Raw genomic sequence first — 23,202 nt, 5'->3', positions numbered from 1 at the left:
AATTAATGTAAACTAAAACATAAGAAGAAGGAAGAAAATAAAAAACGGAGTACAGTTCAAGAAAGAAAAAGAAAATTAGAAACAAAAGACAAAAGATACAAAGAAGTGATTTCCAGTCTTCTTTACAGCAATTATAAATACAATTATATATTTATCTCTTTCCCTGAATTTTCATTATGACCCTTCTCTTTCTATATTCTAATTATAAAAGCCATAAGTTATAAGCTAAGCTAATTTTTCTCTGCTTTATGCAAAAAATTTATAATAGCTCTCCAGTCACCAGCAAACATAGATCTTGTATTTTATCTGATCAAACAAGTCAAATTGTCCATCTCACACCACATTCTGTCACCTTCACCAACCATTCGTGCATTGGCGGTACTGTGAAATCTTTCCATCTTTGTACACACAATAATCTTGGTGCAGTGCTATACAAAAACAACGTTCCATTTTTTTTTCCCCAACTATTTGTCCATCAGTCCCAAGTGGAAGATTTCTTGTCTCAATATTCCTTGGAAAAATTATGGAAGATGTAGCCCATCAGTTCTTCATGGTGGAGTATTGGGGGTGTCGGTATGTATGTTTACTGTTCAGTTGTAAGAGATATTTTGAGGAGTTAGATGGGTTTCTGTGGATTGTTTATGGAAACTGAAATTATAATTGCAATAGGATGCAGGGTGTGTCATTCTGGGAAATTGCCACGACTTGGGAGGTTGTGGTACCCATCTCTGAACCCTGGGAGTTGCAATCTCAGCATGGAGTTCTTCTTAGATATAAGTCATCAGTACAGACCATTTGATCTACTGTTATGTATACTCTTCTGGAGATTATTCTAACTTTCCTCATCTTTACATAGTTACAGCATATTATTTTTAATGTTTTTTGAAGACAGAAGTCCAATTCTCCTCAGAAGACTGAACAGTCTTCAAAGTATATGAAAGGTTAATTTTTTAAAGTTGTCTGGACAATATAATTGTCTGTCCAAAACAGCTATTTGGATTTTGGTGAAGTCACATTCATTATCAGTAGCCATTTCCCTTGAAATTCAAGTAGCATCTTCAGAGACATGATTTTTTTCCCAGAAGACAATGATCCTGTGTTGATTCTTCTTCAATTCTTCTCTCCACTCATGATTTTAATATTGGTTTTGGATTTCCCAAATCTGCTATTTGGATGACAAAAGTCCTAACGATACCAAGGCAATTACAGCCATGTTTAGGTGGGCCCTGAGCCCAGCCGATGTCATAGATAGAAGCTGGTCTTAGACACAAGATTTATGATGGAAACTTACTGGTTACTTGAGTCATTCTCAACCAATTCAACTTTACAGAACTGATTTGACAATAAGCATGGAGAAATGTAGAATTAAAAAATGAATGTGAATATTGCACAGAGGAACCCATCTGGTAGGTACCTGGGAATTTGAATTCAGGAGCGGAAGGCTGCTTATCTCATTAAAATCTTTGCAAAAAAATAAAACGATTATATAGATAGGAGAAAAATCAAGCTTTGCCACGAGTCTCCTTTGATTTAGCCTTCTTACAAAACTAATGCAAAATGATGTTCTATTTAGGGGGAGAGTTTAGGTGGGTGATGTGGTCTTTAGAGATCAATAGGGTAATGATAGGGTGCTTTGAATCTGTGGTCCTGGGGACCTCTGGGAGGACTCAGTGCAGGTCCCATCGGAACCCCCTTTGCTATCCCAGCAGACGTCAGGGGAAAGGAGCCTCCATCCATAAATTTTCAGCAGATTTGCAGGATGTGGTGATTTCTGATAATAGACTTTTTGCCACAAACCACAGTTCCATCTTGTATAAGCCAAAGTGCCTATAGTCCTGGCACCGAGATCTGCATCAGAGAATACACGAGCCTTCTTCCTCTCAATTTACCAGAAAAACCAGATGGAAATTTGCACCTTGCTTTGAGAGAGACCTTTAGCCAACTTTTAAAAATTAACTCCAGCTGTCTCCCTTCCTCTAAGTAGGTGGGGTTATTTGGGGGTTCAGGCTTGTTCACGTGGTGGGCAAAGACTGCTTGTGCTAATTTATCAGTAGCTGACTTGCACTGCAATATTCCAAAGAAGTTTCTATTGAGATACTTACTGTAACTTTTAAAAATTTGAGTGGATATTCCTCAGCATCCTGAATTTCTTAGTAATCTAAATACCAGAAATAAGACCGTAATTCAGTATCTTTCAGGTAGACATGGGAAACTGGAGAGGGTGCAGGTTCGTGACACGTCCTCCTCTCCTCTCCCTTTTCTCAGAATCGCCTTCTCCCCTGGACACACCACTCACACACACACACACACACACACACACACACCGTGGAGGGAGCGTCTGAATGCTAGGAGTTGTGCGCCCTGGCCAGCCCCATGACGGTGCTCACGGGTGCTCCGGTTCTGAACGTTGTGGTAGCCCTCTCTCCTTTGGATGGAAGCCAGGGTTAGGGAGAAGTCCGAAGGTGGGACCTGGCGGGTAGATCTCAGGAGGTGGTCGACACAAGCCAGCAGGCTTTGGTGAGGGGGAAATTCTGGAATGATTTGCACTTTTAGGTGTGCGGAGTTTTGTAAAGCCTTTAACTCTCCTTATTTCTTCAGTGTCCTGTCAAAAATTATGCCGCCAAAGTTGAGGGATAATTACTGCTTACCTTGTTTCGTAGGCAAAGGAAGCAGACCTTTCTACTAATACATAATTTAGCAATTTTGCAAGGATGGTGGGGGGGCACGTGTGTGCACTTGATGAACATACAGAGATGGCTGTGCAGAAGATCCACGTAGGAGGTGACCAGGCTGGGCCCGAGGGGGGGGGGTCGAAGGCCTCGCCCGCCTTGAGCCCCCCCTTCAGATCCAAGATTTGAGCCCTTCCGGAGTCCCCTTGACTCTCACCTCCTGCCAGTTGTTTGCCCTGGCTGTTGGCACGGGTAGCCCTTTGAGTCACCCTTCGGAGTTACAACAGCACTGAAGAAACTGATTTATGACCTTTTTTCACACTTACAACCGTTGCAGCGCCTCCATCGTCACGTGATCAAAATTCAGATAGATGCTTGGCAACGGACTCACATTTATGAGGGTCGCAGGAACCCGGGGGAGTCACGTGATCCCCTTTTGTGACCTGACCAGCAGAGTCAATGGGGAAGCCGGATTCACTTAACAACCATGTCACTAACTTAACAACCGCAGCAATTCACTTGACAATTGTGGCAAGAAATGGGGTAAAATAGGGCAAAACCCACTTAACAAATCTCTCACTTAGCAACATAAATTTTGGGCTCCATTGTGGTCGTAACGTGAGGACTACCTGTAGTTCATACTCTTGTGGAGAGCATTAGCACACAATAAACCCTGTTTTCATGTGGATGGCCTGGATTCCTGATTTCCTGCCCTTGATAAGCTAGTCGCCCTGCATACTCGCCCCACAGCACCTGGTTCTGGGAAAGAAGGCTCAGCTCTGCTTTTCATTTGTGGCTTTTTCCTGAAAGGTCCGTGGGCTTCACATCACTTGGTTGCTGCTGGACGCCCTGACTGTGCAGCAGGGGTGACCAGCGGGCATATAAGAATCCACACTTATTCACCTCCACCGACTTGCTCCTTGCTCCGCTTAACGTTGTTCTTGACGATTCCAGTCTCTCCTCCAAAGTGTTTCCACCTCTATAAATGACACTAACTTCTCCATCCCATAATACTTGGGGGGTAGTAAAGTTCTGAAGCCAATAACTAGTCCCTGGCATTAGACTACCAATGAATTTATGTAGAGGTGACTCTGGAAGGGTGAGTCCAGTGCTTAATCAGTTAACTGCTTCTTGATAGGAAAAAAAAACCCATGATAATAGAAACCAGAAAATATTACACGGAGTAGATAAGAGTTGTTTTGTTTTTTCAGCTCTGGGTTACTCAGCTATAACTCGGCAGTGAAGATCAGGAAGTAGCCAGGGGCTTCCCTTTTTGAATTAAAGCTGATGTTATTTGTACAGGAGAATACTTCAGTTGTGAAGTGTATCTGTTATTTGCAGTACTCTCTTTCCATTGTTGCTGAACTTGCTGCCAAAAATTGACTGATTTTTTTCACGTGTGCCTTCTGGAATGAAAACTGTCAGAATTAGTAATTACTTTGTCACAGTAAGAGTTTTTATGCTGAGCGCTAGCATGCCTGGACATACCCAAACATTTAATACAAATATATGACTATTCTTCACTTTTTTGGAGCAGGAGGAGAGTTACTTTAGCTCGTGAATTGTGATGTAATTGTACTCAGTTGCAAATTAGGTTTTAGTTCCAACAAAGATCATTTTGGTTCCAGGAACCTTGTTAGACCGGAACTTAATCATTTACACAACAAAGAATAATTAACATCTTATGATTAATACAAAATCAGTTATATAAAATGGGCAATGTATTTCCATTTTTATACTTAATAATATAGTTAAAAGTAAGTTCTGAAAGAAGTTGTAGTAAAATTGTTATTTGAGTTATTCAAGAAATGCAACTGTGGAAAGACTATATCCGTACCTTGGGGGCAAAATGTGCTGTGATGTTGTGAAGTGAATATTAATCTGAAAGGCAACAAGAAAGGCACTGAAATATATTTAATATATTTCCTCTGGGGGTGTTCAGCCAAATAGTCTACTGAATCCATAATGTAAATTTCTCAATCTTGGCAAATTTAAATTGTGTGGATCTCATCTACCAGAATTCTAACAGGGAATGAACTATTGGTGACAGTGCTCCTAACTCCAAATCCCATCACCACTGTCCCAAGGCAGACCCCCCCACACAAGATCTACTGTGTGACCCTCCCACTGTGAGGCAGGCCTTCAGTCCCCTGGACCAGGACCATTCTGGACTTGGACATCCAGACTGTCCCTCACTCTGGATCAGGGAAAGCAGAACCATAGGCCTGGGGGATTCCACTGCCAAATCAGCCACAGAGTCACCAGCCCAGGCAGGGAAGCTGCTGTGTACTAAGAGTAGAATGGAATGGACTGGGAGAAGGAAGAGGGAGTAGAGTAGAGTAGAGTAGAGTAGAGTAGAGTAGAGTAGAACACAACACAACAGAACACTACAGAATACTGTAGAATAGAATATAGAACATAGAACATAGAATAGAATAGAATAGAATAGAATAGAATAGAATAGAATAGAATACTTTATTTAGCCAATTGTGATTAGACACACAAGGATTCTGTCTATAGTGCAGAAGCTCTAAAAGAAAAAAAGGCAGGTAAACAAGTGATAATCCCATCTGATCCTTTATAGCCCTACTTCACAAACAGGGTTTGTATCTATTTAGTTGGGGAAAGTGCCCTTAGGTGCACTGAAGCCACAGAGTCTTCTAGATGACAATTCCATGCTGATCCTCCCCTCTGTGAAGTCTCAGTTGATGCCACACCCCAAACTCCAGGGAACTCCCCTCTCAGTGCCCAACCAGATAATACACACCATACTCTCACCCGCTGTTACAGACTGATACATCATTCGTCATCATCAGTTGTCAAAACCCCCAATGACAGCTCATTGAGCAGAGGTAATTAGAGGGCACCGCTAATACCAAACACTGGGTCTCTTTCCTCCAAAGTGCTACATTTGTTCATTTTAGCCAAGGCAATCGATATCACAGATTACAACCTCAGTTTTTAAGCATTGATTGAGGTCTTTCAAGCTACTCCCAAATCAAGCAAATGGTATTATGGTACAGCTCAGGGCGTGAAACTTGCCTATGCGATTGAATACCTAGACCAGGTTGTTTTTTTTAGAGAATCAGCATTTGCCTTAAGAAACTCCACCATGATTCTATCGTTCATCTAGAGAAGTTCTGTTGAGAAGGCTGCCCCATTGGGTGGTTGATGGTGTTGGGCAAGAGGTCACCCCATCTTGGTAATAGCCATTCTGGAGCAGTCCTCTCCTGGGCTTCTTTTCTTTAGCAATAGCACTTAGACTTATATACTGCTTCATAGTGCCCTCTCTAAGCGGTTTATAGAGTAAGCATCTTGCCCCCCCCAACAATCTGGGTCGTCATTTTATTGACCTCGGAAGGATGGAAGGCTGAGTCCACCTTGAGCAGGTCAGGATCGAACTGCTGGCAATGGACAGAGTCAGCCTGCAATATGGCATTCTGGCCACCGGGGCTCTTAGGAAGGCCCCGAAGATGGCTTTATTCCTGCAGGTCTTTGATCTACAATGTGGCTGTTGGACACCACTGCGTATTTTATGATTGCATCCATCATTACGTTATAATATGTTTTTCTTTCGTAGTTTTGGCTGCTGCTCATTGCCCATGGTCTTAATGAATAGGAACATATAAATATTGTACATCAATTAAAATGGTATTAAACATGCCTTTTTTCACCTAGGTGTATGAGTTAAATGGCATCCCATTGATCCTGGATAACTGCAGCATTGATAACAATAATCCTTGTATCCTTTTTATTACTATCATGATTTTAAACTAAATATATATTCCTGGGCGGGGCTCAGATTTGTATGTCAGTTCTTTGGGAATAATACAGAATTGTTCTGTTGCCTTGAAAAGGGTCGTAAAATACCATTCTCAAGAAAAATCAGTGGAAAGGCATGAGAGGAGAAAGGTATGTATGCTATTGCCTTATTTGTAAAAGTAATAAAGGTGGGACACGAACAAATAAAATATTCATTCTTTTTCTTTTCATAATTGACAGTAACTCAAGACTACTCCATTTGCTGTCAGCATTGAAGCTGCTTTGTAATGTGATGGATTGTACTATTTCTTTCAGAATTTCCCCCCGTCTTTATTTTTTTTACCAACAAGAAACGGTACATTTTAAATACAAAGTATTAATTTTTCATTTTGCTTTTTATTCTGGGTTACAATTTCTTTACAGTAAAATAAGGTGCTGGAAAATTACAAGATATAAGATTTCACACAATCTCTTGCAAGTATCTTGAAGAAAAGTTAAAAATAAATTTTCTCCCTGCTTGTAATCTACTTGACTTAGTTGTGAAGCTCTTATGCTAAGATAGCCTTGCCTCTTTTGATGGGTAACGATCAAAGAGAGAAACTATATCTTTTTGGACAGCTTTTAAAGAAAAGAGTTTGATTGTAGCTCATTATATCTTGTCCTCTAACTTTCTGAATATCCCAGATTCATTGTTGTCACATTAAATTAGGATTAGTAATCATACCTAACCAAACTTGGTCATTGAGATTTTTTTGCATCGGCTAACTTCAGATCAGTCATCTGAACCAAACAAATAGGTTAATATGCATACTTTATTACATTTGAGTAGTGGAATATATATTTAATATAAACATCTGGTATTCTTTCCTTTAAAAAAAAGAAAGATTTTTGTTGATCAGAGTAAGAGGCCTTGAATGGAAAGTTCCACAGGAACATGCATGATTTTTAAAGTGTTTATGATCAATGTGCAAAGTATCCAGAAGAGATTTAGAAAAATAAATCCTGACAGCTAATGAGCATGTGGTCCTTTGGATCCGAGTGGGGTTGGATCCTCCAATGGGATTTTCCCATGTATTTTACTAGGAAACAGAGATAGGGAAGCCTAGAAAGGTCAATGCCCTCCTAACCATAGTCAAGCATTCCGAGTTTGTTGGCGATGTGCATTTTGCTGTATGAGTTCATGGTGACCTAACCCTAACCCTAAGTGGAATTTTCCTCCCATGGGATTTTCCCATGTATTTTGCCAGGAAGCATAGATGGGGCATGCTAGAAAAGTCAGTGCCCTCCTAACCATAGTCAAGCATTCCGAGTTTGTTGGCGATGTGCATTTTGCTCTATGAGTTCATGGTGACCTAACCCTAAGTGGAATTTTCCTCCCATGGGATTTTCCCATGTATTTTACCAGAAAACATAGATAGGGCAGGCTAGAAAAATCAGTGCCCTCCTAAACGTACCCAAGCACCCCAAATTTGTTGGCGATGTCCATTTTGCTGTATGAGTTCATGGTGACCTAACCCTAACCCTAAGTGGAATTTTCCTCCCATGGGATTTTCCCATGTATTTTACTCGGAAACATAGATAGGGCAGGCTAGAAAGGTCAGTGCCCTCCTAACCATACCCAAGCACCCTGAATTCGTTGGCGATGTCCATTTTGCTCTATGAGTTCATGGTGACCTAACCCTAACCCTAAGTGGAATTTTCCTCCAATGGGATTTTCCCATGTATTTTACCAGAAAACATAGATAGGGCAGGCTAGAAAAGTCAGTGCCCTCCTAACCATAGTCAAGCATTCTGAGTTTGTTGCCGATGTCCATTTTGCTGTATGAGTTCATGGTGACCTAACCCTAACCCTAAGTGGAATTTTCCTCCTGTGGGATTTTCCCATGTATTTTACCAGGAAACATAGATAGGGCAGGCTAGAATGGTCAGTGCCCTCCTCACCATACCCAAGCACTCCAAATTTGTTGGCGATGTCCATTTTGCTCTATGAGTTCATGGTGATCTAACCCTAACCCTAAGTGGAATTTTCCTCCCATGGGATTTTCCCATGTATTTTACCAGGAAATATAGATGGGGCAGGCTAGAAAGGTCAGTGCCCTCCTAACCATACCCAAGCACCCCGAATTTGTTGGCGATGTTCATTTTGCTCTATGAGTTCATGGTGACCTAACCCTAACCCTAAGTGGAATTTTCCTTCCATGGGATTTTCCCATGTATTTTACCAGGAAACATAGATAGGGCAGCCTAGAAAAGTCAGTGCCCTCCTAACCATACCCAAGCACTCCGAATTTGTTGGCGATGTCCATATTGCTCCATGAGTTCATGGTGACCTAACCCTAAGTGGAATTTTCCTCCCATGGGATTTTCCCATTTATTTTATCAGGAAACATAGATAGGGCAGCCTAGAAAAGTCAGCGCCCTCCTAACCATAGCCAAGCGTTCCGAGTTTGTTGGCGATGTCCATTTTGCTCTATCAGTTCATGGTGGCCTAACCCTAAGGTGATCTAATTCCTGAGAACTTTGGAAAATCTCTCCTGGATCCTGATTTCACAGCTTCTTGGGCTGAAGGTCCCTTTTAACATGCCCTCAAAGAGTCAGATTACTGGGGGTGGGGGGTCCTTAGTGAATACCAGGGAGATGCAGAATGACGTATCTCTAAGCTTCATGACTTCTTATTAAATGAGAACTAACTGGTGCCTCCTTGATGATGGTTTGAAAGCATTTTTTGTTAAAAAATAAATAAAATACTAATACAAGTTAATTCATTTTAATTTTACTGGATTCAACTTTTATCCAGAAAATGAAAGAATGAAGTGTAAACTATACTAGATCTGGAGTTAGGTCCATTTAGCCTCATGCGTGGTTGTCTGTTAGAAACCACTTTGGTATCATGAAGTCCTTTGTGTGGTGATTTCATGGTGCCCAGGCCATCCTTCCTGGCCTATATTCTGTTCCCTTACTGGCCAACAAGGTCCTATCTTCCACTGATCTTTCCTACCCAGCAGCCTTGAGCCATTTATCGCCCCCAACATGATCTGGGGATTTAGAGGTTTATCTTTTAACAACTGTTTTATATTCTCTTGACAGTAAAATTGGGGGGAGTGGCGTCTTGGATATGAAGGAAGGGAGCGATAGCTAGCAGGCAGCCATGAATAACCTCAATGAATTTGTCTAATCCTCTTTTAAAGCTCTCTCGGTTGGTGGTCATTCCTCCATTGTTTGATGATGTGTTAATTATGGACTTTTCCCTCTGCTCAGTGATTCGGCTTCTCCTGAGTGAGAGAAAGGGACAGAATTTGCCTCCCTGATCTTCCAGATCCAGTCTGCAGGGTTTTGAACAAGGGTAGTCAGGCAGGGTTAACCTTGATTTGTCTGCATAAGACCCTGTTGGGTCATTTTTCTCGAGTAAAGCTTTTGAGTAAACGACCTTTAAGAGACACTCAGCCTGATTTTTGGAAACTTAATGTAATTCATTAAAAAATATACTGCATATTGGACATTTTCCATTCCTCTTCTACCACAACCCAACCTAGGGATGTTTTACATGGTTTTACAGGAAGGTTCATGGCTTTCCTCTTTTGTCTCTACAAAACCTTGAATCTCGGTCATCTGGATCTATGGATATGGTTGTTTTCTATCAATTTGTCATCATTATCTCAGCCAGTGTTCATAATATAAGAAAATAAGAGAGGAGATTTTTATTTATGTGTTTAAAACACTTGAAAACTTTCAGATAACTCTCCCCTCCCCCCCAAAAAAGCAGGTGGTGCTTCAAAGATACAGTCAAAGACGTGGAGGAATCTTCCCCAAATGCACATGCAAAAATCACATCAACAGTTCACTCCCGTGCACAAAGGGCCATGAGCTCTCCCACCGTTCACCCTTCCTCTATGGCTCACCCCCTGAAATGGAGGGCGGGGAGCCTCGTCTGTGGATCTGTGCCATAGGAGGCTTCTTCAGGATAGATCCAAGTGGATTTCCCTTCTGACCAAGGGATTGTTGGGGACGTCACCCTTTCGTGAGGAAAGTCCCTCTGGAAGCCTTACTGCAGGGTAGACTTGTTTCAGGTCAGAAGGTCCCCAAGTTCGTGGGCAGAGGAGAGGAAATGATGGCAATGAGTTTGGTGTGGTTCCTGCTTGATCCCGAGAAACCAGAATCGACGCCAAAGATGGCTTTCAAATACTTCTGTTGGGGAAGGGGGATAAGGATACAAATGCCCATTAAGTTGAGCTCAGGCTAGTGGGGCATCCATGTGGTTGGTTTTTTTTTTTAATAATTGTGGACCACAGTTGTGTTCTTGTGGAGGTTCCTTCACTGCTCGTATATCCAGCCTGGTTGGAGGTGGAGAGGGAGACAGTTGCAAAGCTGTCACTAGCTGGTCTTTGGCCAGCTGCCCTGTAAAAATGGGAGAGAGAGGCCTCCTGATTTCCATGACTTCCTTGCCTTACACCCTCTGATTAGCCACCGCAGGCTAATTGAACTCATTAATGGATAAATGATACTGTTTTGTTTCAGTTGTGTACAGGTGGTCCTCGACTTAACAACTGTTCATTTAGTGACTGTTCAGAGTTACAACTACACTGAAAAAAGTTGACTCATGACCATTTTTCACACGACCGTTGCAGCATCACCATGGTCATGTGATTTACATTTGGATGCTTGACAACTGACTCACACTTAACGACGGTCACAGTGTCCTGGCATCACGCGATCCCCTTTTTCAACCTTCTGACGAGTAAAGTGAACGGGGAAGCCAGATCCACTTAACGACCATGTTCCTAATTGAAGAACTGCAGTGATTCACTTATCAACTGTCACAAGAAAGGTGGTAAAATGGGGCACAGCTCACTTAACGAATTTCTCACTTGGCAACAGAGGTTTTGGGCTCAGTTGTGGTTGTAATCTGAGGACTACCTGTACCTAGTCCAGAATCACACGCAGGGGAATTGGGCAGCTATATAAATCCAATCAACCAATAAGAATTTGTTTAAAAGAGCAGAGGGAGCTGCTTAGTTGCATCAGGTAGTAACTCTTCCTCTTCTCCAGTTTTTTTTTTATCTCGTAAGACCTTTATCCTACTCCCAGTAGCAATTTTTAAGAATCGGTAACTTAAACTGGCACAGATGCACTAAAAAAGTGGAGATAGACATTTTTACATAGATAAAGTTAATTTCTGTCCAATTTATTTGTGTTGTAACAAAACCTCTCCTTGCAACCCAATAACTTCCTTCCCGGTTCCTCCTCCTGAGAGGGGAAATCTGCTCTGCATTAGCTGGGGGAGAAGAGGATCCCCTTCCCGCCACCCCTGGAACGGCTTCGGAATGAGTGGATCCAGGATTTCAGCCAGGAGGATCTCCCATAACTGCCTTCAGTTTTTGCACACATGGTTTTGTTGTGTCAGTTGGTAGCAGACCCTTCCGATGACAGACGGTTTAATGTCTGGTGGATGAAAGGAAGTGGCTTTTGACTTTCTGTGTTGTGTTAACATCAGTTGGCAAACTGACCCCCGCCAGTGAAATATCGGTAACGCTTAAAGAGGAGGAACGAACGGGGCTGTCTCTTTGGAGTGATCAGGCTGCTGACCGCCCCCTAGAAGGGACCAAAAGGGACAACATTTGCGCAAGGGAAACCTGTGGTGTCTCTTCTGCACTGGTTATTGGAGATCTGCTACACCAACAGCTTTTCCTTGGATAGAATGCTGAATATATATAGACAAAAAGCGACCCCCAGGAAATATAAACAATAAAGCTTTAATAAATAAAACCAAGCTTTCGATGGCCTGTAACTGCCATCATCGTCAGGGTATAAACAGGTCGATGGGAGAACCTACTTATAGATGTAACCGCATCCTTTCTGAAACAGCATCCTCGGGATAATAATGCTAATTAAATCCAACCAACCAGGGGGCATATAGTATTAAACAATGCAAAAAAAAAAAAAATCCAAACAGCAGTTGTAATCTGCATTCTTCCTTCACAATTCTGCAGGATATTTCCCCCAAATAATCTGTGTTATTTGTATTCTTGTATTCTTTTGCCTTTTATTAAATCATCTTGGACTTTTATGTTTTTATGGCAGTATTGAAGTGCATAAAACCCTCATTTAACATCATGACAATCATTTGAAACAATTTTGTCCTAGCCCATCTGTCTGTGCAGGCAACTATTTATCAGGTAACATGTTCTGATGCTTTCCCACGGATTTTGAAGAATGTGTTTGAAATCTGTCGCAGTACAGAAAGAGCAGCAGCGCTGGAGTTGCGTGTATCTCGGAAGTGTGAACTGAAGGGAGACATAGGATCTTGCTGGCTCTGGAGATAGCCAGGTCGTACTGTATTAGGTGGTATTTCAATGCCATCTTGCGCCATTATATTTTTAAGTGCTGCATTTCAGATAGTAAAGCAGTAATAGTTGAAGGGTGTTTTTTTCTTTTTTGAAAAATGTAGCAATGTGCAGAATTTTTAGTAGCGGAACCTATCTGGGCACAGTCCTCCAGAACATTAAAGAGGGGCTGGTGGAAATAAAAATAGCTTCTAAAACTGAATATCATAGGCATGGAATGTTTGGCTTTATATTGTCCAAGAGTGTGATTTTTCTTCCCTATTTTTAAACGCAAAGGATTTTCAGTTACATATAAATTATAGGTTTCGATTAAAAATGTCACTTGAAAATATGGGCAGCTGCTGTGGCAAGATTGTATGTGCATCATTTTTTTGGTTTTAAACTAGCATTATAGGCTTGACTTTCCTTTTAAAAGCTGGAAACTTACAAATTTGACAGAGCTTCAAAGAAACCTCTTCGTATCTAAAGTTGCCTTAATCTAAGAGATGTAAAACAATTAATTGTTCTGAATTATCACTATGAATCTTTCTTTCCAAGTATTTGGTTAACCTTGAATTCTTGTTAACATCACTCTTTCCAAACTGAAATTTCCTTTCTTGACTGTGTCAGAGATGAGCAGCTTCTCAAACTCCGAAGTGACTCCAAAAAATCCTAAAGTGAAGCAAAGACATAAACCCAGATTATCCTTACAGATGTTGTGCCGTCCCTGTGTGAGCAGTCGGTGTGTGTGTGTGTGTGTGTGTGTGTGTGTGTGTGTGTGTGTTTGGGGGAGGTGCTGCTGGTGAGAGAAGCAAGCCTGCAGGTAGCATATTATGGGCATATTTTTTTAGTGCTCCAGGCTGGAGAAATCTCACCTTCCTACCATTCCAGCACACAAGGGCCCTCCGTCTCCTTCCCCTGCTCTGCTTTCCTTCTCCTGCAGCATGGAGGCCTGTCGACCACAAAGGAAACCTGGCCAGTGCCCTCTTACCCTCAAAGCCTGCAGAGCCGCTGGCCCAGACCATGGGCTCTCTGGCCTCGTGTCCTGTTCTGCCAGGACCTCCGAGGAGGGCAAGACGGCAGGCTGAGCAGAGGCAGAGCTTGCCCGGAGCCTGGGAGGAGCGGGGAACGTTGGTGGGCCTGGGCTGAGAGCCCCCTTTGGAAGCTGCTGCTGCCATCTCCGTGGCTGTCCACACGTCCGATGGTGCCCAAGCTCCGAAGCAGCTCTGAGCAGAGGCAGAGGCGTTGTGTGCAGGGGCTCCAAGTCCTGGCTAGCCCGGGCTCCTCTCCCCACAGGACGGGAGGCCGGTCTTCCTTCCACTCCTCCATAATGTTCCTCTCTTGTGCCCCCTTTTTCCCTGAGTTAAATAGGTTTGGCAGAGGAGGCCGCCTAATCTGGTGGTTTGGGATCCATTTTCTGTTTTGTCCAGGATTGGACATGTTGTAACGAGTGTGGTGGCCACCTACAACTACTGTAAAAATATGAAAGTATTTGCCATTTTATTTTTCATCTCTGTTTTAATAACCCCTGCATTTTGCCTTTTTTTTAATATAATTGCTTTGCCTCACTTAATAATGGTTCCTTCTCACCAAGTTTTGATTTGGCCAGATATGTGGAGGATGCTGAACGTTTTTCTAGATTACTGTATGTAAGAAAAAATATTTCCTACAATCCTAAGAAACTGTGAAAAATATCAAAAGGGTTCTTCTGAATGGCGCAAATTAGCATTGCATCTCCCTCTGCAGTATTATTAAGATGGTAGCTTAAACCAGGGACCTGAAATTAGGCTGTTTTTGTAAGAGCTTTTTTTCTCCTCCTGTATTGGCAGAGAGCATCTTTTGGCAAAAAGGAACGGTCAGCTTATCATACCATTAACCAGGTTCATCGTGATGCTGCATTGTGTTCCCGTTCTTTAAGAAATCCAAAGCAAATGGGTCAAATGGAAGCTACAGTGATTGCTATGTTTTATTTTCTTTTGTTGCATTTGGCAACAAATAGACTCCTGTTTGTTGTAACTATGGAAACTTTAGAAGCACCCTTTAAAAAGCTGCATATACAATAAAGGGCTTAAAGTGTTGGTTGGATTATAGACTTCAGAATATGTTCAATCTTCTATCTATCTTTTGAAAAAGAACAAGAGGGTAATGTGAATATTAACCGAGGGCTTTGTTTAATCTCCTGTGACACTTGTGTCTTATGTGCCATCCAGAGGTCCCTGGCTCACGGCTCACGCAGTGGATTAAGGAAAATCATGCATATTCATGACACTGAATTGGAAAGTTGCACAAGAAAAAAAAAAGCTATAAACCCGCTACAACACCCAAATCCCTTTTTAAAGAAACTTGGCAAATTTCCTCGGAGTAGACTAAAGAGAATAACATGAATAGATAAGCTATTCCCTATGTTTTCTATTGTTAGCATCTATATTATTTCATAATATTATTTACAATGCCCTTGAGTTAAGATTTCAGGCCTTACAAATATTCAGAGGGTTTTTCTTCTTCTTAACAACAGGACTAGATTGTTTGTCTAGCCTCCTAGTTTATGCTGTTTGATGGCAAAAGATGGCATTTTTCAGTTTCTGGCTAAATGAGGGTGCATTTGGTGCTTGTTATAAAGAAGGACCAATTCATATATATCTAACGCTGATTATAATCCAACTCTAAATGTTATTGAAATAATACGCTCCTTACTATGATGTCTGTTATATTCATTTTGACGTAAAATATAAATCCAAGCTGAAGCAACAAGAGCTGTATTAGATGTTAGTGAGAGATTTATCTCTTATTTCTTGTTTAATAATCATTAAACTTATATACGTAGAAATTCAGTGGGCAATAAATTACCTACCGTATTTGATGTATACCTTATTATCTTGGCTATTGGTCTCTCATTTTTAAATTAAAGGTGACAGTACTAGTATTGTCACTCTTGTAACTATTGTCAATAGTGACTTTTTAAACAAGTCCTAATAAAAATTCATTCTGAAAGCCGTACTCAAGCCAGTGAAATAATGGCAGTGTACGGTTATGGGATCAGGACTGAACTATATGGGAGTCTAGAAGAGAATATTTGTAGCTGGGGGTCCTTGGTGCTCTCTGAGCCTGGTTGTTTTCTTGCAGATGTTTCATTACCCATCTAGGTAACATCACCAGTGCCAGGTAATGAAATGTTTGCAAGAAAACAGCGAAGCTGAGAGAGCGCCAGGGAACCCAACCGGGCTTTTTTCCCCGTCTTGGTTTTCGGTGATGACCGTTTCTTGGAAATCTCTCTCATCATCAAATTTTTATTACGGTCATGGACCAGCACAAAGAAATTTATTTAATTGCTAAATAATCTGCAAAGGTATTCTTAAGTTACGTTAGACATAATCACTGAAATGCATTTGACTTTTATCAGGTGATTTCTCGTCCATTGTATTTTTTACTAGGTGCTGCATCAGATCGGCATTATTTTCTTAATGTTTTTAAGGTGAACTGCATTCTCAATTTATTGAAAGAAATTGTGTTAATCTCTCATGACCAAATCAAAGGCCCTTGTGCCACTTAAAAATGACACATTTATTATATAGATTTACTGCTTAATATTAAATTTTTAAAGTGCTAAAAACTATTTTTCTTTGTCTGGAAACAAGTTATTTATACTTCTCTGGTGCTCTGCTCTTGGAATACGGGAAACAAACACTATAAATAAATAGTCTTATCAATTCAAAGATCCAACTTTGTACTTGGATTTGTCAGCTTTACAAGCAATATTAACCATCCACATTCTCCCAAATTTCTATAGGTTTTATTCTCATTTTATTTGGCATTCTTGCCCCACCCAGACTTAGACAGCCTTGTTGTCTAAGTCGCCCTGTAGGCAAATGGCCGTATGAAACTTAGCAAGAAAATATGAAGGATCCGAGTGAATTATGCATAGCTTTCTCCTAGATGTGAAGCTACACGTAGCAAATAATTGATGCCCTCCAGGCACTCTGCTTTGTGAGTCAGAATTCCTTCTTCTGTAGGTGCACTAAGAGAAATTATATTTTGTGACATAACATTTCGCTTGTAGCATTTCCGTAAGTAGTTTTAATGGATATGCTCAGAAAATAGTTTCTATCAATGATAATGGAAATGATTAAACCTCTGCCTAATGTCTGCCTTCAACTTTGCTCAAAGGGGACCACCATGAAAGGATTGTTCAAGGCTATCTTACTTCTTAATGTCCTGAGCAAATATGTCTTGATAATTTTTTAAAAATATATTTTATATATTTTATTTTACAGAAATATGTTTCAAGGTATTCATGCAAAGTACAATCAATGAAATAAACAGAGGCATAGAATCAAAATCACTTGAAGTATTAATACCTGCTTTATAAATCCTTAGTAAGGCCACACCTGGAATCCTACATCCAGTTTTGGTCACCACATTACAAAAAAGATGTTGAGACTTTGAAAAAAGTGCAGAAGAGAGCAACTAAGACGATTAAAGGCTTGGAGACCAAAACATATGAAGAACAGGAACTGGGTATGTCCAGTCTAGAGAAAAGAAGGACTTAGGGGTGACATGAGAGCAGTATTCCAGTATTTGAGGGGCTACCACAAAGAAGACGGGGGTCAACTTATTTTCCAAAGCATCAGAAGGCAAGACAAGAAAATGGATGGAAACTAATCAAGGAGAGAAGCGACCTGGAATTCAGGAGAAACTTCCTGACAGTGAGAACAATTAACCAGTGGAACAGCTTACCACCAGAACCTGTGGATGCTTCATCACTGGAGGTTTTTAAGAAAAGACTGGACAGGTGCCTGTCTGAAATGGTATAGGGTCTTCTGTTTGAGCGGGGGTTGGACTAGAAGACCCCCAAGGTCCTTTCTAGCTCTATTCTGATTGAAATGATGCAGAGAAGAAAGGAAAAGCCATTAAAATTTAAGCGGGAAAAACACTTATCTATGTCTGGGTTTATTGTTCTGCAGCTGTGATCTTGCAGACTTTTAAAGTAAATGGTGTTAAGTACAGCGATGTTTATATTTTGGTTGACATATATAGAATAGTGCTGTAAATCTCATTTCTGTGGTTAAACCCATTTCATTTTAGGCTCTAGAGTACTAGCATAAACTTTGACATCCTTCTAGTAGCTTGTTCTTAAAGTGATCCTGTAAAGATATGGAAGGATTTCTGTTTCCTAAAAGTTTATTTTATTGCTACATATTTGTAAATATATGATATTGATCTTAATTCTGCAATGCACCTTTTCACAGGCTGTGCTCAGTTCAGCCTCTAATCCTAACCCTCTGTGAATGAGCTTTTTAAAAATAGTTGAAATAAATAATGCTACTTGCTTAATCAGTGCATTTATGCTACGCTTTCCCCATATTTTAGCTTACAGCAAAATGAACTTGCAGAAATTCCTTGACGCTGCTGAACAGTCATAAGCCAGTGGGCGGTTTACGCCATTCGTAACCTGACAGAAGAGAACGAGAGGAACCAGGAGTTCATTGCCCGGATGGAGCAGCAGGGCCCTGCGGATAACCCGGCCCTTGAGAGCCTGGGGCTGAAAATAGAGTCGAGAGGTCAGAAGTTGGTTTTAAAATCTGTGAAACAGATGCCAGATCCATAAGTTGCTACCTGCAAAAGACTTTTCCCCTCCCCTAAAGGAAATATATGTTGTTCTAGATGTGAGATCAATAAAAGATCAGATGAACTTTTAAGTGGTGTTTTGAGACAGTTTTTTGAAAATAAGTCAAAAGAAATGCATTAGTGTTATGGGAGTATTGGAGTTAAGACAAGGAACATGGAAACTACTTTTTTCTGAAACATTCATTTGCAACTGTGGGTTTTACAGATGTTGTTTACAGCTTCCATCACTCAGTAGTTTTCTATAGAATCTCAAGAGAGATTCTACTGGTAACGCAATGCAATTTGTGACTGATGCTTCCAACTGCATCACCACTCTCTTCTTTCCCTCCCTTTCCCCTCTTCACTCTTCTCCAATCGGTCCTACATTGGTTAAACTTCCGATGAAGAGAGCTGCAACTTTCTAAGGCTTCTGCCTTTTAGTACAGTGTGGTTAATCCTAACAGGTGCCACCAGGGCTCTTCTGAATTTTGGCTGCAAGAGATTAAAACTGCTCTCCTCCTACCGTGCTCACTGGCTGAGTGAGAAATAAGGACACAAATGAAGAGATCCTCATCCCTTCCAGAGGGAACAAAACTACACAGAGATGAAAACTGTACCAGATCTACAGCTGTTTGTGGCCTGTATTTAAGTACTCATTGAGGAAAGTATTTGCATTTAACTCCTGTGTAAGTTTTCCCCAAGTCTTTTCTGAAAGAAGGGGAGATCCCACGTGCTGAAAATGCAAGCTCCCATTTTGAAAAAGGCTTAGAAATAGAAATAAAGGCCTGTTGGATTCACTCCTAGATTTTTTTGTGGCCATTTAGATGAGTCTAAAAAGCCGCTGCCTGAAGGGATGAAATGTGCCCTAGTTCATTTTACCGCCAACTATTTCTTAGTGCTTGTTTGCCATACCTGTTTCTTCTACAAAAATGCAAAAAGCTGAAATGTTTTTAAGACGGAACAGCCATAAGTACCACTTGCATTTGGGGGGCTTTGTTTGTCTTTTCCGAAGGGAATTAAGTACTGAAACTGGGCTGCAGCAGGCAGGGAGCTTGGTGGCCTGATCTGTTTTTAGAGAACTGGATGCTTGTTTGAATTTTATTCGTTTCCTTGGTAAGGAAACCCACTTCCCCTTGTCTTAATTTTTGCTTCTCATGCGCTGTTTCTGAGCTCTGGAAGTTTTAAGTGGTAGTTTCTCACTGTGATTAATTCTACCCATTTCTTTTCACCCCCTGCCTTTCCAAAACATTGACAAAACCCATTTCCAGTTAATTAATTCAAGAGAGCTAGAAGAATGGAAGCCGTCCCTCTCTTGCTTTGGATGCCCTTCTGCATTGTTACTGAACTCGGCCACTTTGCAGGGGGGGGAATGAATTGGGTTGAGAGAGGCAGCAGTCAATTAACTTCCCATGCCCCAAACTGTTTGCCTCTAGGTTGTGGGGTTTTTGTTTTTTCTTTTGATTTTAACTGATTTCGTGTATCCAATTTTGTGATTTCATATATCCAGTTTTGTCCTCAAAGTACAGAAGAACAGATCTTGTTCAAGTTAAGGGTTACTTCAAGACACTAGTTTTTCTCTATCTTCCCCATTCTGTATAAAGTAGGATGCACATAACACTGTAAAATACAGTTCCTTTTAAATGGGACTGATTACATTCCTGTCTTAAAATTAACCTCTTGCAAATATTCCTTCACTCCCCTAAGTAAAGCAGAAAAGAAATCTGGTTTAGCAAAATATATTTGCAACATATGCCTTGAAGAAAGTTGTGTTTTACAGGATTATGTTTATGCCTGCTCTACTGATAAGAATAGGTTGGTGTGTTTTAAAGGCAATCTTGTGTGTCTACGGGGTTCACACCAAACGCTCTGAAACTCTTTGTGACTTTGGGCCCAGCTCCAAAGGAGGCAACAGTTCCGAACGCGAACTGCCTCGACACTTCTGAGCGCCCCGAGTGCGCAAGGCAAGCCAAACTCCCGTCGTCCACTTTGCAGCATTTGGAGATGCCTCCCTGAAGAAGCCGAGCTCAAGTCGGTTCTGGGGCCGAAATGAAAATGCAAGGAATTAAAGTGATGCACACAACATCTGCCCAGTTTAAGAAGAATGTTGAAAATCTGCTTTCCTCTCTTGAAGGAGATTTCAAGGAAGGAGAAGAGCAGTAATAAACGAACCGAGGTTGGGGCAGGCGGGGGTCTGTGTGTGTGTCTGTGTGTGGGAGGGAGGCGCCGTGTTTTTGTGTTCTGGCCTGTATTGATTTGGTTATTTGTTGATGATTGTAATGGATAAGAGGCGAGCTCTGAAAGGGCGTCCCTAGGCTTTCATAGTGGAAAACATGCCGATTACTGTATGGAGAGTGGCTGCCTTTTGATTCCCCAGAATGGGTGAATTCCCTGAGCACAACAGCTCCCCTCTCTCCCCCCCCCCCCAGTGAAGTTGGGTCTTGAAAGGGCTGTGTTTTCCATGCTAGAGGATTAAAACAGGCCATCCATGGGTGAGTCTGAAAAGCCTCTCCGAGCCTGAAAGGAGGAGAGCGTAGTTGGCTCAAGTCTTGTGGCAACCTGATGGCTTTCAAGAGCACGTCAACAAAAGCTCTCCCCTTTTTCTTCAAGCATCAAGCAGGGTCAGGCTTTCCTGACAATAGCGGCCGAATTCTCCCGGGTGTGAGCTTTAATTTGTGAAGAGGAAGGTATGAATCCATTCCAGTTGAATTGGATGCTGTGCTTTTTAGTAGCTGGTGAATTGCTCTGGCTTTTGTGTGGCCACAGGCCAAGCGGTGTCTCATCCCCCCCCCCCCCCGGAGAGAAATGTTAGGGAAACCCCGCTGAGATTTCTGGTTGGTTGGTTTGCAGCAACGTTGTTTCTCAGCCTTGGCAATTTAAGGATGTGTGGACTTCAAGTCCCAGAATTCCCCAGCTACCACTTGTGAACGTTGTGACTTCTCTAAAAACCAGAATAAACTATTCAGTGAAGATTAAGTCTTAACCACAAACTGCTTTTATTCACTTTTATGACTGTTTCTCTAGCTATATTCTACACTGTGTGATTTGTATTTGAACTTTAGGTTTCATTAAATAAACCACTAAGATAAAAGGTTCATAGCTTTCCTGCATTGTTGATCCAAGGTTTGGATAGACTTTAAATATTAGTGTGTCTTTGGGAAACCATTTTTTTTCTTGGAAACTTTCTCATCACAACAAAGGTGCATTAAATTAGGTGATTGATTGATTGATTACATGCCATCAAGTTGATATCAATTCTTAGCAACCAAAATAATAGAACAGTAGTAGAGAGTTGGAAGGGACCTTGGAGGTCTTCTAGTCCAACGCCCTGCTCAGGCAGGAGACCCTAGACCAGGGGTAGGCCACCTCGGCTCTTTTATGACTGGTGGACTTCAACTCCCAGAATTCCTGAGTCAGCATAGTTGAAGTCCACGAGTCATAAAAGAGCCGAGGTGACCTACCCCTGCCCTAGACCATTCCCGTCAGATGGCTGCCCAGAATGCTGTCAGGTCTCCTTCCTGATTTGGATAGAGTCTCTGCAGGAGGTTCAAGCCTGGTCCTTCGGGACTTCCCAAGCCCCCGCGACAGCCACGTCCCCCCATCTTGCTGCGGTTATCCCCTTTTCCCTCCTGCCACCCTTCCCGTCACTGCCGCCTGCTCCAGAGAGCGGGGCCTTTGCGGAAGGCGTCCCAGATGCGACCTGAGTTTTGCTATTTGTGCCTCAAGGGAGAGCTCTGGGTGGATGGTTGGCAGCGACCCCATTTCCTTAGTTTCTCAGGAGTCTTTCCCATCACCAAAGTTAGAAAGCATCAACAATTCAGTACCAGACTCTAATACTAATCAGTATGCTTTTTGAAAAATCAAATTGAAATAATTGCACAAAATTATACCAGGTCATACAATTAATTGGCAGACTGCCCCTTACCCTACCTTTTTTATGTTTATATTTAAAATTAGGAAAGAACCGTTTTTACAAGGCTTGAAAATTAAAGGTTAATTTCAAAAAATAGAGCATAATTGGCATTCATTAAAGTTAGATCTAAACTGATGTTTGTGAAACGAGGGGATATTTAAAAGGGATCCCTTTCTCTGGATCCAACTTTTTCCCCCCATATAGATAAACACATACTGCAAGTTTGAGTTACTTTCTTTCCTTCTGGAGGATAATGGATAATGCAGAATTCTTGGATAAAATGTCTTTTTGGACAGAAGAACAAGTTGCTTGCTTATTTTCTGTTTTCTTCTCCCCCCCCCCCCGCTCAGGACCTTAAGCTCCCGTCGGGGGCGGCCGAACAGGTGCTCGCCCTGCGTAGGGCCTTGTTCCGCCTCTTCCCTTGCAGCCACAGCGGCCTCCTGAACTCCCCCTTCCCCCTCCCTCGTTTTTATGAATGACAGTTTTTCAACACCCTGGGAACAGCTTGTTGGGAAAAAGGCTCTTCACAGGGTGCAGCCAAATACTACACAGTTCATCAAGAGATCTTATGAAAGGAGGAATATTGAGGCTACAGGTGTGACGCGTTCCTCAACTCCTCCTGCTCCTCTTTGAAGGCCAACTTCTAAATATGCTGCTTTCTAATGACTTGTTCCGTCCGGCGGGCAGGCGGGCGGGCTTTCTCTTTCTGCGTGGGCTCCTCAATTAAACTCTTGGTTTGTTTAAAAACTTGGCCCTTGTTTAGCTGATCTCCTGGGGAGATTCCAGGAATCGGTGGCAGAAGAGAGAGCCCAGAGCCCAGCGGGTTGCCTTGTGACTGACTGGTGCTTCAGGGAGGAAAGGGCAAGGCCATCCCACAGAAGACGCGGCCTTTCCCTCTCTTGGGAGGAATGGATATTCTTTTTGTCCTCCTGGTCTG

At 41.8% G+C, this 23,202-nt stretch overlaps 1 protein-coding gene across 10 annotated transcripts in view; it reads left to right on the top strand.

Moving 5' to 3' along the window:
• The window catches only part of ATXN10 (ataxin 10), a 97,781-nt gene that overhangs the window by 26,074 nt on the left and 48,505 nt on the right, over window positions 1-23,202 (top strand). Inside the window, exons 10-11 of one of the 10 annotated variants that reach the window (XM_039354600.1) lie at window positions 6,348-6,411; window positions 18,166-18,447. The exons of 5 other annotated variants lie outside the window; for them this stretch is intronic. In XM_039354600.1, the coding sequence (XP_039210534.1) occupies window positions 6,348-6,411; window positions 18,166-18,356 (255 nt within the window). In that variant the 3' untranslated portion in view covers window positions 18,357-18,447. Of the gene's footprint in view, window positions 1-479; window positions 574-6,347; window positions 6,412-14,580; window positions 17,190-18,118; window positions 18,448-23,202 lie in introns of those variants that run through there. 4 more of the 10 variants (XM_039354602.1, XM_039354606.1, XM_039354604.1 and 1 more) reach the window with 4 other exon arrangements.

The sequence above is a fragment of the Crotalus tigris genome, unplaced genomic scaffold (assembly GCF_016545835.1).
Source record: "Crotalus tigris isolate CLP2741 ecotype Arizona unplaced genomic scaffold, ASM1654583v1 scf7180000018563.1161478300:1536566, whole genome shotgun sequence".
Classification (NCBI taxonomy): Eukaryota; Metazoa; Chordata; class Lepidosauria; order Squamata; family Viperidae; genus Crotalus; species Crotalus tigris.
The sequence above is the reverse complement of the archived record's forward strand: the minus strand, read 5'-3'. Positions and strand labels throughout refer to the sequence as shown.